The 15708-nt window shown below is 41.0% G+C and overlaps 1 protein-coding gene across 1 annotated transcript in view; it reads right to left on the bottom strand.

The window, feature by feature from the left end:
• Positions 1-15708, bottom strand: part of LOC134403152 (deleted in malignant brain tumors 1 protein-like) — a 45406-nt gene that overhangs the window by 13768 nt on the left and 15930 nt on the right. The window contains exons 2-7 of the mRNA XM_063133261.1: positions 11431-11581; positions 10476-10660; positions 7374-7524; positions 6686-6879; positions 2996-3304; positions 680-706 (exon numbers count right to left, since the gene is read on the bottom strand). Coding sequence (XP_062989331.1) covers positions 680-706; positions 2996-3304; positions 6686-6879; positions 7374-7524; positions 10476-10660; positions 11431-11581 — 1017 coding nt within the window. The remainder of the gene's footprint in view (positions 1-679; positions 707-2995; positions 3305-6685; positions 6880-7373; positions 7525-10475; positions 10661-11430; positions 11582-15708) is intronic.

Genomic DNA, 15708 nt, shown 5'->3' with positions numbered 1-15708 from the left:
GGATGGTAAAGTGCCCTTAGTTTCATCATCCATTCATTGACAGAATCGTGGTTTTTTTCCAATTTCTCAAATTTGCGTGAATTCGCATTTCTGCGAATTCACACTTGCAAAAATGCACAAAGCTCCCTCAAAATACACAAATTGCCTCCAAAATGTGCACATCCCATCAAAATGCACAATTTAGTGCCTTAGCCTATGTAGGAAATTTGTGAAAAGGAAAACAGTCCACAAGCCCACAGAACCTGTGGGACTCCGTCTCCTGTGAAATCTGCAGGTTGGATTCATAGAAATCTGCAGTCAATGGATTCCACTGTGTATTTCTCCAGCATCTCCAATTTTAACCCAATGCGATCCTTGCTCCCATAGTTTTCTGAAAACATAGCTAAGGGGTGGGGGGCAGCCATAAGCAATGCGTTGGTCCTTGCTTTCCACAGGTTTATTAAGTTTTTCTTCTAGAAATAGTTCAGAATGTTATAACTCAGCTGCCTGATTCCTTGAAAGCACCTTTTAGTCGATTAAACAGTTCTTAATCTGGATTAATGGATTAATTGATTGAAGACTGCTACCCTTTTTGTTAACCAGATGACTTATTTAATTGCAAAGTTGCTGCCATTGTTAACTGGTCCTTTTTAAAAACAACACTCTAATTTTTAAAATAAATAAATAAATTGATTGTTACCTGTTGGTGGCACTGTAGTGAGTCTACCTGAAGAATAAAGGACAGAGATAGAGAATCTTGAGTACTTCCCTCAAATATTTTAACTGTTTCATTTCCAGAATTGTTTGTGTTGCAAATATTCATTAGCCGTAGCATTTTCTGAGTGTACACACTGTCAGTACATTCAGTGTACATACATCTTCTGGCTTCTTTGCTAAACAACCCTGGTTGTATCCAATGGTGGCTTTTTACTTACATTTTTGTCAATACCCCTGCACACTGCAGGCCTCCCTAAAAAGCTGATTCTGAGTGTTGTGGGGCCCTCTGGAAGAGTATCTGATATGACACAAAGGGTTTTTCTAGATAGGAGGAAGATGGGCAAAAACCCAGTGCCCCATCCTGAGCCAATGGAAATGTTTTCTGCTAGTGTAAAGCCATTGTTGGATACCAACCACTATCTGTAGGAAACTTTAATTTGAGCTGAGCTGATAGCGGGGGACACTTTTTGATAAAGCTTTTTACAAGCGTCCTATATTTTTCAATGGGTGATAACAAAAGGAAGAGATGTTTACCTACTGTGTGCAGGAATGCCTCATTCTAAATAGATGTTGCAATGCGAAACAAAGCCCATTTGCAGAGCTTTTAGACCTATCCTTCCTGATTGCTCTGTGTGGCAATGGAAGTGCTGCAGCAAAGCATAATAAAATGGGGAGCCCTGGTGTGCTCCCTCCTATAACCAATTTATATGTAGAAACTTACACTGGGTTTTTCCACATGAGGCTTTTAACCTGTATGTTCTGCTTCAGGATTCTTTGCAGAATTAAGTCAGCTTGTTTACACGTGCTTTTTTCTGGGAGTTTTCTTTCTCTGCTTTTCTATATGTTCCATTACAGAACCATTAAGTGGAATGACGGTAAAGTGGAACTGAGCAAATACACAGAGAGCTTTATGTTGCATAATAATAATAATAATAATAATAATAATAATAATAATAATAATAATAATAATAATAATAATAATAATAATAATAATAGACTTTCCTCATTACAAAAAGAAATGCTAATATGGTTGCAAAGTATAGGAGAGGCCCTGGAGGATGACAACATCATGTAAAGGACCTGCAAACAACCATGAGTAAAGAATGATGAGCACACAATAAAAGCCTCATGTAAAAAGACCTATTAGCTCCATTTGCTGTCTCTGGATTCATCACAGAGCCAAATCTGATTGGATATGTGTTGTGAAGATGTATTGACTACATGATCCCTATATTTGGGGTATAGGGTTGGGGGCAATATTTTCATGATATTGAGGGTGCAGGAATATTATACGATAATATTTATAACATTATTAATAAGCCACTGATTTACTGTGGCCTAATCCATACCAGCCATTTATCCCAGGGTCAGCTTGAGGTTGTCCCTGTGTGTCCAAATGACACACAGCTGATCCCAGGGTCAACCAGGGACAACCTCTCAGTTGTCCCAGAATAAATGGCACTGCACTTATCCTGACTTTTCCCATGGTCCTGGGACAACCCCAAGATCCACGGGCAGTGTCCTGCTCGCTCCCTGGTCCTCCTTTCTCGCCAGAAGTAGCAGAGCTGAGCAACCAGGCACAGAGCTGTGCGGGGGGACTCCATGCCCATTGGGGTGAGGTGGGAGCATTTTTGCCATCCTAAGGGTGGCTGTTGGTGTTTTCCAGCATTGACTTTTTCAAACCTCACTGCCTTGGATCAGGGGCCCACAATTATGTGAATGTCTCCTCCTAAAAGAACCCCCACACCACCCTGGAAGATGCACTTTTTCAGTTCTAGGCTGACGCACTGGCAGGGGGATGATCCTGGAAGTGGTAAAGCCCAAGATCCTCCCCTCGAGTCCCAGAAGGCCTCAAAGTGTAGATGGGGCATGTGTCTAACTGCTTAAAATGTAACCCCCCCACCCAGGAAAGTCAGCTGAATTTCTCCAGTCTACCTTTGAATGTGCAGGAAATATCTCCTGATCTACACAGCCCAAGAATGATAAAGTGAGATTTATATCACGTTTACACCACATTAATTGACTATGTGTGCCATGGGAAGAGTAGATAGGAATTCAAGAAAATACATTTTTAAACCGCATCAACATCGGAAGGCACTTCCATGTCGATTGGGCCTTAGTTAAGATTAGCAGGATTAGATTATTTCTGTCTTGATTCACTCTGACAAGGCTGTAGAATACAGTGGCTAATTAAAGTGTGTGTTTTAAATGCGCACACTGTCTAACCAAGATGTCTAAACTGTTTGAAATATTCTAATGTAGAACTATAAAACAGGTATATGACAAAATCTGAAAATACCTGAACAGATGACACCAGCATCTTCCTGGTGGTTACAGTTGTGGACTCCCCACCCACGGTGAGGGCAATCCCAAAGGAAGGATTCATTCCCTCTGCAACTAACATCATCCATGAGAATAGGACCAGAGCTTTGACCAAAATATGCATTTGATACAGCTGAAACAGCTCGTCCACATCCAAGTTGTCTGCATACCACATTTGCATCTGTTAGATCCCATGAATCATCACAAACTGACCCCCATGTTCCATTCGGATAATTGATTTCAACACGGCCTGTACAGCTACCATTTCCATTCACCAATCGAATACCTTGAAAAATTCCAAAAACATGTTGTTCATTCATCAGCATTCTAAGCCAATTATAATAACAGCTAGAGCTATGCACAACCACCCCACTTGCCTCAAAGGCTGTTTCAGAGCCCAATGGACTCCTGGTCAGCCTTGCACTGGCTTTCCTGAATCATCTTGAGGCACTCTGAGGTGCTTCGGAACCAATCCACTGTATCTCGGGGTGCTTTGGGATGACCTGGTAACATTCGGGCAGAGGCAGGCCAAATCAGCCTGCCTTACGTCAGATTCAGATTCGGCCCGAGGCAGTGCTCAGCCCTAGTAACAGATGTTGTAAAATGTCAGCAAAGGCTGCTGAAATCTCAGAATTCCCCTACAACCATTAAAGTTCCTTTGCATTTTTGTTTTCTTTCTTTCCCATCATCCACTGCAATTGTAGAGAAGATATGGCAGAATGGACATGCTAAGCAGCCATAAAAATCTTTAGGGTGGATTTCACAACTGAGTTCTGCATCACAAATGAGTGTAAGTCATTTGCAAGTATTCGAAATGGAATTCATCAGTACTTAGAAAGAAAAGGAGGAAAACTGATATATTTAGGGGGAAACCGAATAAGGAACTTAAGCGAGAGACCCAATGTAGTGGAACAAGATACTATTTAGTATTACATTTTTCTCCCTCACCTCAGAAATAAACTGAGTTATTGCTTAAAATATCCCTAACAATAACTTGGTTTTTTAAAATGCAATTGTTGTTAGAAAACATATATAGAAATAGTAATCTAATACTGAACCAATATTGATAACTTGACATTAAAGTTAGCAAACCTAGTGACTAAGGATGAAGTGGTATATAAAATTTATTTATTTATTTATTTATTACATTTTATACCGCTCAATAGCCGAAGTCAAAATATGGAAGAGCATACTACATAAAACTATGAATCCACTATATCTATTTTCAGTTTCATCATAGAGTAATGCCAGATTTTCTCTGCTCTAGAAAGACTTGCGGAAAATGCTGTTTAAAAATAGAAGTGAACTGGAGGGTCACCACATCATCGAAAAAGTCCATAAGGACACCTACAACTGTGGTTCTCCACATGGTCACTGTGAATTCTCCACAGAAAAGTTGTTTGGAACATTCTTGAGCTAAACACAGTTTTAGATGGGCACCCCACGCCCTTCTGTTTGCACATTCTAGGCAAGTACCCACCTCCCTCTCAGTTTTAAGTCTGCAACAGTGCAGGAATAAAAGGTTTGGACCGCTTCAGATGGATTGAGATGACTCACAAGCCCTGTCAAGGGCCATTTCCACAACTGTAGAAGCATAAAGGGGTGGACAGGCAGGAAGGTGAGGGGGAGCCCCATAGACTCCAAGTCAGGATGGTTAGCTTCACACCCAGGAAAATGCAAATCCAAATAATTTGGATGTCTGATTGATATTCGAATCCAGATCCAAAGTGGATCTGACCAGGTCCAAATCAGGCTGATGTGGATCAGGGGCAATGTGGAAGCTCTGAATTGGCCTCCAAAGCAGGTTGGGGGTCCGTGCACAGCCCTAGTACCAACAGAATCTATTCTTCCTTGGAGAATGGTCTTGAAGTAGGTGATAGTATGGTTCCAGTGAAGTATGTTCCTTGGGTTCACCCTCCAATACAGAACCAGTCACTGGATAATATCTGTGGAGTTACAGTTCCATGGGAGTTATAGTTTCCCTAAGATCAGTGTGGGCAATCACTCAGAGTTGGAGGTGCCATCTTTACAAAGCGTGGCTGATTTGGAACAGCTGTAGGTTTGGGTTCCATGTCAGACTCTATCCAAGGTGCCATCTTTCTCTTTTGTTTTTTTGCAGTCCCAATTTCAGAGGTTATGATCTGTTTGACCTGTTCAGTCTTTGGTAATGAAGGGAAGGTTTCAAATTGTTGGTCTGGGGGACAGCCAAGAGGGGACAGGAGAATTATTATTTATTTATAATTCTTTGTTTTTGGTTAAGGTGAGGGAATGGACAATTGCTGCTAGTCGCTGTAGCAGAGGAAAAGGAACTGAGAGTCGACAGGAGCCACGCTTGGAGCGTGCATAGATGAGGTGGGTGGAGCTCCTGCCTAAAATCCTCTTTAGCTCTAAAATGTCCTGAATGACTATTCTCCACAGGGACGTAACCCATATGTGTGAAACACAGAGACAACAAAGAAGAAACAACTGTGAGCAGGGAATGAAAAGCACACAATAAATGTGCCGCGTAGAAAGGCTTATTAAGAAGGCTGGAAAAATTGTGGTTATGGTCTAACAAGCAAGCAATATTGGGAAATATCTGGTGTTATTGTCTCCCTTGTCCTTTCTTTTCTCTTTTCCTCTCTTTCTTCTTTGCTTTTACTTATGCTCTGTTCTTTTCTTTTGATTTTCTCTTTTCTTGTGTCTACACAAGTATGAATTGATGTGAGTGTAAAATTCACAACAAGCAACACCAGCTCCAGGTTTTTCAGGGGCTTTGTGGAAGACACCATCAATGACTCTACCTTCTCGCTGCCATTCTCACCAGCTGCTATTGCTCCACATCCTTTTCCTCATCATTGCTATCATTTGCATGTTTGACAAGCAGAGAGCTTGACAAGTATTTACTGTTTCTCCTGCTTACCACCAGTGTTGCCTGGGCCAGAACAAGGAGCAGATGAAGATGCAGGTTGCAACGGTGAGAGGAGGAGCAACTTCAAAAGGTTCTTGTCATGGGCACCTGCTGAAGTGTGGGCCTTCACCAGATGCCCAACTATGTCTCCCCTTAACACCAGCCCTAACAGGATGAGCAGGGCAATTATATTCTTGATCTTGGAGAGGTCTGATACTGGAACCTCCAAAATGTACAATGCCCTGCTGGGGACATGCCGGCAATGCAGGAGTGAGGGAGCAGCAAAGCTTACACTGTTTTTCTACTCACTGGTCAAAGTTTACTCTTCCTGAACTGATACTCTCCCACTGAAATCAATCAGGGTTGGTGTAATTTTCTGCCCCACTTTGCAGCATGTTTGGAGCCATGAGAACTGTGGATCTCTTGGATCCAGAGACATTCCTGTAACATCCACTACCATGCCTCATTTCACCTCTCTCATCATCGGAGACATCAGAGAGGAGGCAGCTGCGGAGGTTTCCACAGGGGCAAGAGGGGGGATCTTTTTTCCCAGAGAACCCCCATCTCTCTGTCCTCAGAGGGGTAGTTCTGATCAGTCCAATGAGCTTATTTTAAAAATGAACAAATGAGTTTTCCTATCAAGCTTAGCTTCTAATGTAAGGCAAGGATTCTATTATTACAGGAGAATTGCCTCAAAGTAAAAGTTCAAACATCAAGGACAAACTATATTTGTGTGTGTGTGTGTGTGCGCGCGCACGTGTGTGTGTGCATACTCACCAAATGAAGGATAAAAAGAAGAGTAGGTGGCATAAAAACCTCTACGTCTTACTGAAGAGTCGCTGAAAAACTTCACTGTGAGGACATTTGTAGTGGAATAAAATGTTAGGTTGGAAGAAGAACAATACCTTCCAATGGGACGTAAGTACAGGTAGCCATCATAGATCTCAACATAATCATTTAAGCAGTCCGTACTGAAATAAAAAACAAGCCGTCTGTGTGAACACGGAGCTTGGCAAAGCAACTCAGTCAGCAGAATAACAGGGCAGGGAGGGGCTGTATGCCAACGAGCCATATGAGACCTCCTTGCTTTGCTAAAATATATGGCAGAGAGAAGGGCGTACAGTACCCCTTTACAGCCAGCACAACCTCAACCAAAATAGCAACAATTAGAGGAGAACAATTGGAAGCACAGAGATGATATTCCGTATGAGACTGTTTCCCCTTACAGACTCAGATATGCTGCAGATATTCCACTTGCTGAATGGGCAGTGAACTAGCACTAAACTAAAACCAGGAAGTTTTATTTCCCCAATAATATGTTGTCATGTTTCCCATGATAACAAACATATGAGTGATTGTACATAGTATGATCAGAGTTTCCCAAAGTTCCCCCGTCTTCTGCATTTCAATGAGCTGCAATATCAAAGTACCAGTACCTTGTGTAGTCACTACGCCTTGTACTTACTCAATACTTGCAAATGTGAGCTTTATATTTAAATTGTTATAATTTATAATTGTCCACACGCAGTCAGCATTGTTTGGATAATTCCCAGGATAGAAGGGACTACTGAATGATCCTGAATCATATGTAAGGTAGCCACCACAAGGAAATGTTCCTAAGAAGTAAAAGATGATACTATTACTATTAGTGCACAAAGATGTTTCATTCATACACACACACACACACACACACACACACACACACCATCAACTTAGCCCCAATCAATCCATCTGTAAATGGCATCTGATTTCTGGAATCCAGATCACTGCTTCAGGTACCAGAGGTTCAAAGACATGGATGTGGCTGAGGAACAAACTACTTCTTACACACATTTGTGTGTACTTCCCTCTGACAAAATGAAGAATAGGAGGCTGGGGGGGGGAAAGGTGCTTAACCCCTTCACTGCTGGTTATTTTCTTACTCAAAATGACAAGCTGCTTTCAGACATAGTCATGGATAAACAGTACAGCTTTTGCCTCTTCCCCATAGACAAACAAAATAATTTGGATGGATTCTGTTAAGTAGAGGAGAAGCTCAAGGGGAAAGCACTAAGGAGTCTTCCTCTTCATCAAGAGTGTAGCCTCACATGTTGGGGAAAGTTTCATGTGGCATGGCCGCGCATGAAAGTTTGGGTCTGATTTAGACTAACCTAAGGTAGTGATATGAGGTAACAGCAAATTTTGACAGTACCTCTATTTCTAACTAAATAGTAATCTTTACTATCATCATCATCATTTATACATCTAAGGTCCTCCTCCGGGTGCCTATCCTGAGGGAGGCTCAGAAGATGGCAACAAGGAAGAGGGTCTTCATGTTCTCACTGACGACACCTGCCGGATGCCAACATTGCTGTCTTTTCATGCCGGGTCACTTTTCCCAGGCATATGGCAGCCTGTGATGAGATTTTAATCAATCCCAGATCTTCTTTTTTAGATTTTGTTGACTGTGCAAACTTGTTTCTTGATGTATGTTTTCCATGTGTATTCTGCCTGTTGTGTGTTTTCACATTTTAAAATGTTTTATATTATTTTTAATCTTTTAATCTTTTGGAAACAGCCCAGAGAGCTTTGGCAGATTCTGTAGCAGCAGCCCAGCTTTCCCGAGATGCGTAGATGTCACAGGCATGTTGCCTGCTTTACTTGCCAGAATTCTATGCAAATTTAGTTGTAGTACTATATATCAAAATTTTAAAAACCAGGCAAAAATGACCATTTCCCCCATAGGCTAAATCATGTAAATATGAATTTTGGGAGGAGTGGCACATTTTTGGGGGGGGGATTTGCACATTTTCACAAGTGCAGTTTTGCAGAGATTCAAATTTGCACAAATTCAGGTAATTGGGAAAAATCTGATTCCGGCAATGAGCGGACGACAGAATGAAAGCATCAGATGATCTGTGAAATGCAGATGGAACAGACTTTGTAGAATCCATGCATACCTAATTATATGGATTTGTTTCTGACTTCCAAACATACTAATCATTTGGAGGAATTTAGGACTAGCAAGCTATTTCCAAGATCAATATGTAAGAAAAAAGTTACCTGTTGTTGTATATGGAAATGGTGTCGTAGCTTAAGGAAAAGAGGAGATATTAATAAGTTAATTTCAATCAAAGTAGGTTTATAGTTTTATTTGTCATATTTTCCTTTTAAGATGTGGATTTTTAAAAATCTGTTTGATACTGATGACATAATACGTTAAATTTGATGCATGAAAACTACATTTTAAGAAAAGTTATAGCAAGTAGTGACCATATTGCTACCTCTTATGCTGTAGAATCACAGAACTGAACACTCTTAACGATAGCCAAATAACTCTCAAAGCCTCACAACCAACTTTGATTTGATTTCGTATTTCTGTCTAACATTAGCTATGTCTATCTGTCGCTTGGTTTCCTATTAATTTAACTTATATCTGATTCCATGTCAAATGCATGGAATGAAGTCATTCAGACTTGAGGCATATAAAATATCTTGAAGAGGAGGGAATTCCAGAGTTCTTAGGGAGAATGGTTTCCCGTCTACTGAGAACTCCATCCGACGAGTATTTTATTGCACACTCGTTACTGGGCACTCACGGATTTTTCATAGGTCCCTCACATGACATCATCTGCCTCCTGCGTGCCTTCCACCCCTTCTGGCCTTCCTTGCACCGCAAGAAAAACCAGAAAAAGTCTGAAGCATTTTTAAAGAACTTTTTACAGAATCCATACATGCCTAATAATATGAATTGATGTCTGGCTTCCAAACTTACTAATCAATATGGAGGAACTTATGACTACTAAGCTATTTCTAAGAACAATACGTAAGAAAAAAAATACCTGTTGTTCTATCAGGAAAAGCTGTGGTACCTTAAGGAAAAGAAGAGATGTTAGTGACATAATTTAAATCAAAGTAGCTTTACACTTTTATTTGTCATATTTTCCTTTTAAGAGAAGGGAATTCCGGAGTTCTTAGGCAGAATGGCTTCCCGTCTACTGACTTAGCGCAACTGACTTAGCAACCACAATAGAGCACTCCAAGTCAGACTGTTACAAATCTTTGAATGACAGTAATAAGATCTGTTTCAAGGAAGGACATTGTATCCATTCCAAGTGGAGCACATGACAAGCACCTCTGAGTATCTGCCATTCTAAGTAACAATAACAATAGCAATAACAACAACAAATATACAGAAACAAATATACAGCGAGGGAGATCTGATCAGTCCTATGGCCTCTTGAAGTACCATCACTGTGAACCATAGGAATGCTGTACTTAAGCCCTTAGGAGAGAGGCACTTTTACAGAAAGTTGAAAATGTCAGGACAGTTGAAGAGAAGGGGGAGACAACTTAGAATGGATTGGACACTATGCACACAATGAACAGTTTCAAAACTGCTTGCTTGATTTACAAGCTTGTTTTAAAATGAACAAAGTGTAATTTGGAAAAAAAAGAGTTTTCCTATCAAGCTTAGCTTGTAATTTAAAGCAATGATTCCATTATTACAGAAGTATTACCTCTGTGTAAAAGTTCAAACATCAAAGGCAAACTATATTCATATACATGTGCGTGTGTGCATACTCACCATAAACTGAAGAGTAGGTGGCATGAAAACCTCTACGTGTTGCTGAAGAGTCGCTGAAAAACCTCACTGTGAGGACATTTGATGTGGAATAAAATGTTTTGGTGGGTGAAGAACAATACCTTCCAAGGAGATGTGAGTACACGTAGCCATCATAGATCTCAACATAATCATTAAAGCATTCCATACTGGAATAAAAAAACAAGCCGTCTGTGTGAACATGGAGCTTGACACAGCAACAGAGGCCAGATCTACACCAAGTAGGATATTGAACTATGAAAGAGGTATGAAAGCAGTATATAAAAGTCAGAAGCCACACCAAGCAGGATATAGCACTATGAAAGCAGTATGAAAGTGGCATATGGTATGTGTCAATGGGCCCCAACAGTCGTCAGTGCACTTCAATACTGCTATAAAGCAGTAGTGTGGCTCCTGCCTCTTATATACTGCTTTCATACCGCTTTCATAGTACAAGATCCTGCTTGGTGTAAATTAGGCCTGAGTCAGTAGACTAACAGGGCGGTGGGAGGGGGGAGGCTGTATACCAACCAGCCATATGAGACCTCCTTGCTTTGCTAAAAAATATGGTGTAAGGAGGGGCGTACAGTACTCCTTTCCATCCAGCACTACCACAACCAAAATAGCAACAGTTAGAGGAGAACAATTGGAAGCACAGAGATGATATTCCGTATGAGACTGTTTCTCCTTACAGACTCCGATATGCTGCAGATATTCCACTTGCTGAATGGGCAGTGAACTAGCACTAAACTAAAACCAGGAAGTTTTATTTACCCAATGATATGTTGTCATGTTTCCCATGATAACAAACATATATGAGTGAGCTGTGACTGTACATAGTATGATCAGAGTTTCCCAAAGTTCCCCCATCTTCTGCATTTCAATGAGCTGCAATATCAAAGTACCAGTACCTTGTGTAGTCACTACGCCTTGTACTTACTCAATACTTGCAAATGTGAGCTTTATATTTAAATTGTTATAATTTATAATTGTCCACACGCAGTCAGCATTGTTTGGATAATTCCCAGGATAGAAGGGACTACTGAATGATCCTGAATCATATGTAAGGTAGCCACCACAAGGAAATGTTCCTAAGAAGTAAAAGATGATACTATTACTATTAGTGCACAAAGATGTTTCATTCATACACACACACACACACACACACACACACACACACACACACACCATCAACTTAGCCCCAATTAACCCATCTGTAAATGGCATCTGATTTCTGGAATCCAGATCACTGCTTCAGGTACCAGAGGTTCAAAGACATGGATGTGGCTGAGGAACAAACTACTTCTTACACACATTTGTGTGTACTTTCCTCTGACAAAATGAAGAATTGGAGGCTGGGGGGGGGGGGGGAAAGGTGCTTAACCCTTTCACTGCTGGTTATTTTCTTACTCAAAATGACAAGCTGCTTTCAGACATAGTCATGGATAAACGATACAGATTTTGCCTTTTCCCCATAGACAAACAAAATAATTTGGATGGATTCTGTTAAGTAGAGGAGAAGCTCAAGGGGAAAGCACTAAGGAGTCTTCCTCTTCATCAAGAGTGTAGCCTCACATGTTGGGGAAAGTTTCATGTGGCATGGCTGCGCATGAAAGTTTGGGTCTGATTTAGACTAACCTAAGGTAGTGATATGAGGTAACAGCAAATTTTGACAGTACCTCTATTTCTAGCTAAATAGTAATCTTTACTATTATCGTCATCATTTATACATCTAAGGTCCTCCTCCGGGTGCCTATCCTGAGGGAGGCTCAGAAGATGGCAACAAGGAAGAGGGTCTTCATGTTCTCACTGACGACACCTGCCGGACGCCAACATTGCTGTCTTTTCATGCCGGGTCACTTTTCCCAGGCATATGGCAGCCTGTGATGAGATTTTAATCAATCCCAGATCTTCTTTTTTAGATTTTGTTGACTGTGCAAACTTGTTTCTTGATGTATGTTTTCCATGTGTATTCTGCCTGTTGTGTGTTTTCACATTTTAAAATATTTTATGTTATTTTTAATCTTTTAATCTTTTGGAAACAGCCCAGGGAGCTTTGGCAGATTCTGTAGCAGCCCAGCTTTCCCGAAATGCGTAGATGTCACAGGCATGTTGGCGGTTTGCTTTACTTGCCAGAATTCTATGCAAATTTAGTTGTTGTACTATATATCAAAATTTAAAAAGCCAGGCAAAAATGACCATTTCCCCCATAGGCTAAATCATGTAAATATGAATTTTGGGAGGAGTGGCACATTGTGTGGGGGGGATTTGCACATTTACACAAGTGCAGTTTTGCAGAGATTCAAATTTGCACAAATTCAGGTAATTGGGAAAAATCTGATTCCAGCAATGAGTGGACGACAGAATGAAAGCATCAGATGATCTGTGAAATGCAGATGGAACAGACTTTGTAGAATCCATGCATACCTAATTATATGGATTCGTTTCTGACTTCCAAACATACTAATCAATTTGGAGGAATTTAGGACTAGCAAGCTATTTCCAAGATCAATATGTAAGAAAAAAGTTACCTGTTGTGGTATAAGGAAATGGTGTCGTAGCTTAAGTAAAAGAGGAGATTTTAATAAGTGAATTTCAATCAAAGTAGGTTTATAGTTTTATTTGTCATATTTTCCTTTTAAGATGTGGATTTTTAAAAATCTGTTTGATACTGATGACATAATACGTTCAATTTGATGCATGAAAACTACATTTTAAGAAAAGATATAGCAAATGGTGACCATATTGCAACCTCTTATACTGGAGCGTCACAGAACTGAACACTCTTAAGAGTAGCCAAATAACTCTCAAAGCATCACAGTCAACTTTGATGCTTTTTTAATAATGCATCCCAAACACTATTTTGGGGTGCATTAATAGGAGTATAGCTTCCAAATCACACAAGGTTCATGGTTCCCCTCATTTAGGCACTGGTTAGGCCTCATCTTGAGTATTGTGTCCAGTTCTGGGCACCACACTTGAAGAAGGATGCAGACAAGCTGGAGGGGGTTCAGAGGAGGGCAACGAGGATGTTCAGTGGTCTGGAAACAAAGCCCTATGAGGAGTGATTGAAAGAACTGGGCATGTTTAGCATTGAGAAGAGAAGGGGAGACATGATAGCATGCTGCAAGTACTTCAAAGGTTGTCACACAGAGGAAGGCCAGGATTTCTTTTCCATCATCCCAGAGTGCAGGACACTGATTAATGGGCTCAAGTTTCAGGAAGCCAGATTCTGGCTGGACATCAGGAAAAACTTCCTGACTGTTAGAGCAGTATAACAATGGAACCAATTACCTATGGAGGTAGTGGGCTCTCCCATACAAGAGGCCTTCAAGAGGCAGCTGAGCAGGTATACTTTAAGGTGGATTCCTGCATTGAGCAGAGGGTTGGGCCTGATGGCCTTATAGGCCCCTTCCAACTCTACTATTGATGGGCCCCTTCCAACTCTACTATTCTATGATTCCATAACTTCATATTTCTGTCTAACATCAGCTATGTCTGTCCATCAGTTGGTTTCCTATAAATTGAACTTATATCTGATTCCATGTATGGAACAAAGTCATTCAGACTTAAGGTGTTTAAATAACTTGAAGAGAAGGGAATTCCAGAGTCATTAGGCTGAATGGCTTTCCATCTAAGGGCATGGTATCCATACCAGCTAGTGCTCCCGAAAAGCACGTCCGGGTATCTGGCATTCCAAGTAACAATAACAATAGCAATAACAAGAACATAATAACAAGAAATATATAGAAAAATCTATGAATAAGAAATGAAAGGCTCCTTTATCCAAAAAGAACTCCTTTACAGTTTAAAGGAATATTGTATCCAGTAATGACTGTTATTACTTTCTTGACATCTTCCCAGAATGGTTTAATACACCTAAGTGTCAGATGTTTTATGAAAAGATCCATATCGCTGTACAAGGGGTATGACAACATGTCTTACTTGAAGATGGCGTTGCAATGTTGCTGCAATTGGTAACTGACCAACTAAATCTAACCAACCAATCTAAATCAACTTTTATTAAATGGACCATTACCTGGTTGTGGTGTTGTTGTTAAAAATCCAGCTGAAAAATAAAGGATAGAGATAGTGAACGTGTAGTACTTTCCCAATTCTTTCAATAGTTTGATCACAAGAACGTAATATTAAATATTTTCTGTGTATACACACAGTCAGTACACATAGTGCACATGTACATATACATTCAGTGTACATTTGGTATCACTCTCAGCCTTGTTTCCTAGTCCCCCAATATTGCTGGCCTGTTTCCTCCCATAGCCATTCGATGTGAAGGAATAGACATTGGCTCTGTTCGCCATCACTGGCATCATCACATAGCTAAATCTATTTGGATTCTTGATGATGTGGTGGCATCATATTCACTACATGATCCCAGATTGCCTGGGACCTATAACTGGGTCCAAAGTTTTCAGGATATTTGGGGGGCAGAGAGTATTCATAGGAGAATAGAGGGCAAAGTGGAAGAAGAAAAAGTGGGATGGAGAACTTCAGATGACTTAGGGGAATATCTTGAGGGTTGGGGATTTACATTTTTTGCCTGCAGCCAAATACAGTAGCACAGTCAGAGGTAGGATAACCAACTCACCAGTTTTCCCAGGAAACCTCTGGGTTTTGGGGCCCGGGGGGGGGCGTCCGAGGGGAAATTTAAATTTACTTTGAAACCCTGGGGAAAGGCATGGGCAGGGTTGAGCGGGGTGCAAGTTTATTGGGCCTACAGCTTGCCGCCACCCCCCCACCGCCCATGCCAATAGAGGCTGAAAGATTCTCTTAACACTTGCATTAAGAGACCCTTTCAGACTCAGTTGGTATGGGCAAGGGGCAAGCAGGATACATATTTGCCAGGCCTCACGTCGCTCCCAGGATTCCCCTGTCTCACCCGACTTCCAGGAGGCTTCCCTGACTTTCCCGGATGTCATGTGAGAAGACGGACTTACAGGACAGTCTGGGAAGCTGCCATTCGCTGGCTAGCACACAGACCTATGCGCTTTCCTTGCACTTCACCCCACTGCGTCCTGAGACGGCATTGATTATGATAGAACACACATTGGCATTGATTATTTGTTTGTGCGTGCCAAGTGTTCCATGTGCTTTTAAATGATGAGATATACACAGCAATCGATGTACTCAAAAGCAAGTCTCACCGAATTCAGTGTAAACATGCACATGTGAGAGAGCAATGGGTGTTTTCCATCCC

Source organism: Elgaria multicarinata, chromosome 8 (genome assembly GCF_023053635.1).
Source record: "Elgaria multicarinata webbii isolate HBS135686 ecotype San Diego chromosome 8, rElgMul1.1.pri, whole genome shotgun sequence".
In the NCBI taxonomy this organism is placed as follows: Eukaryota; Metazoa; Chordata; class Lepidosauria; order Squamata; family Anguidae; genus Elgaria; species Elgaria multicarinata.
The sequence above is the reverse complement of the archived record's forward strand: the minus strand, read 5'-3'. Positions and strand labels throughout refer to the sequence as shown.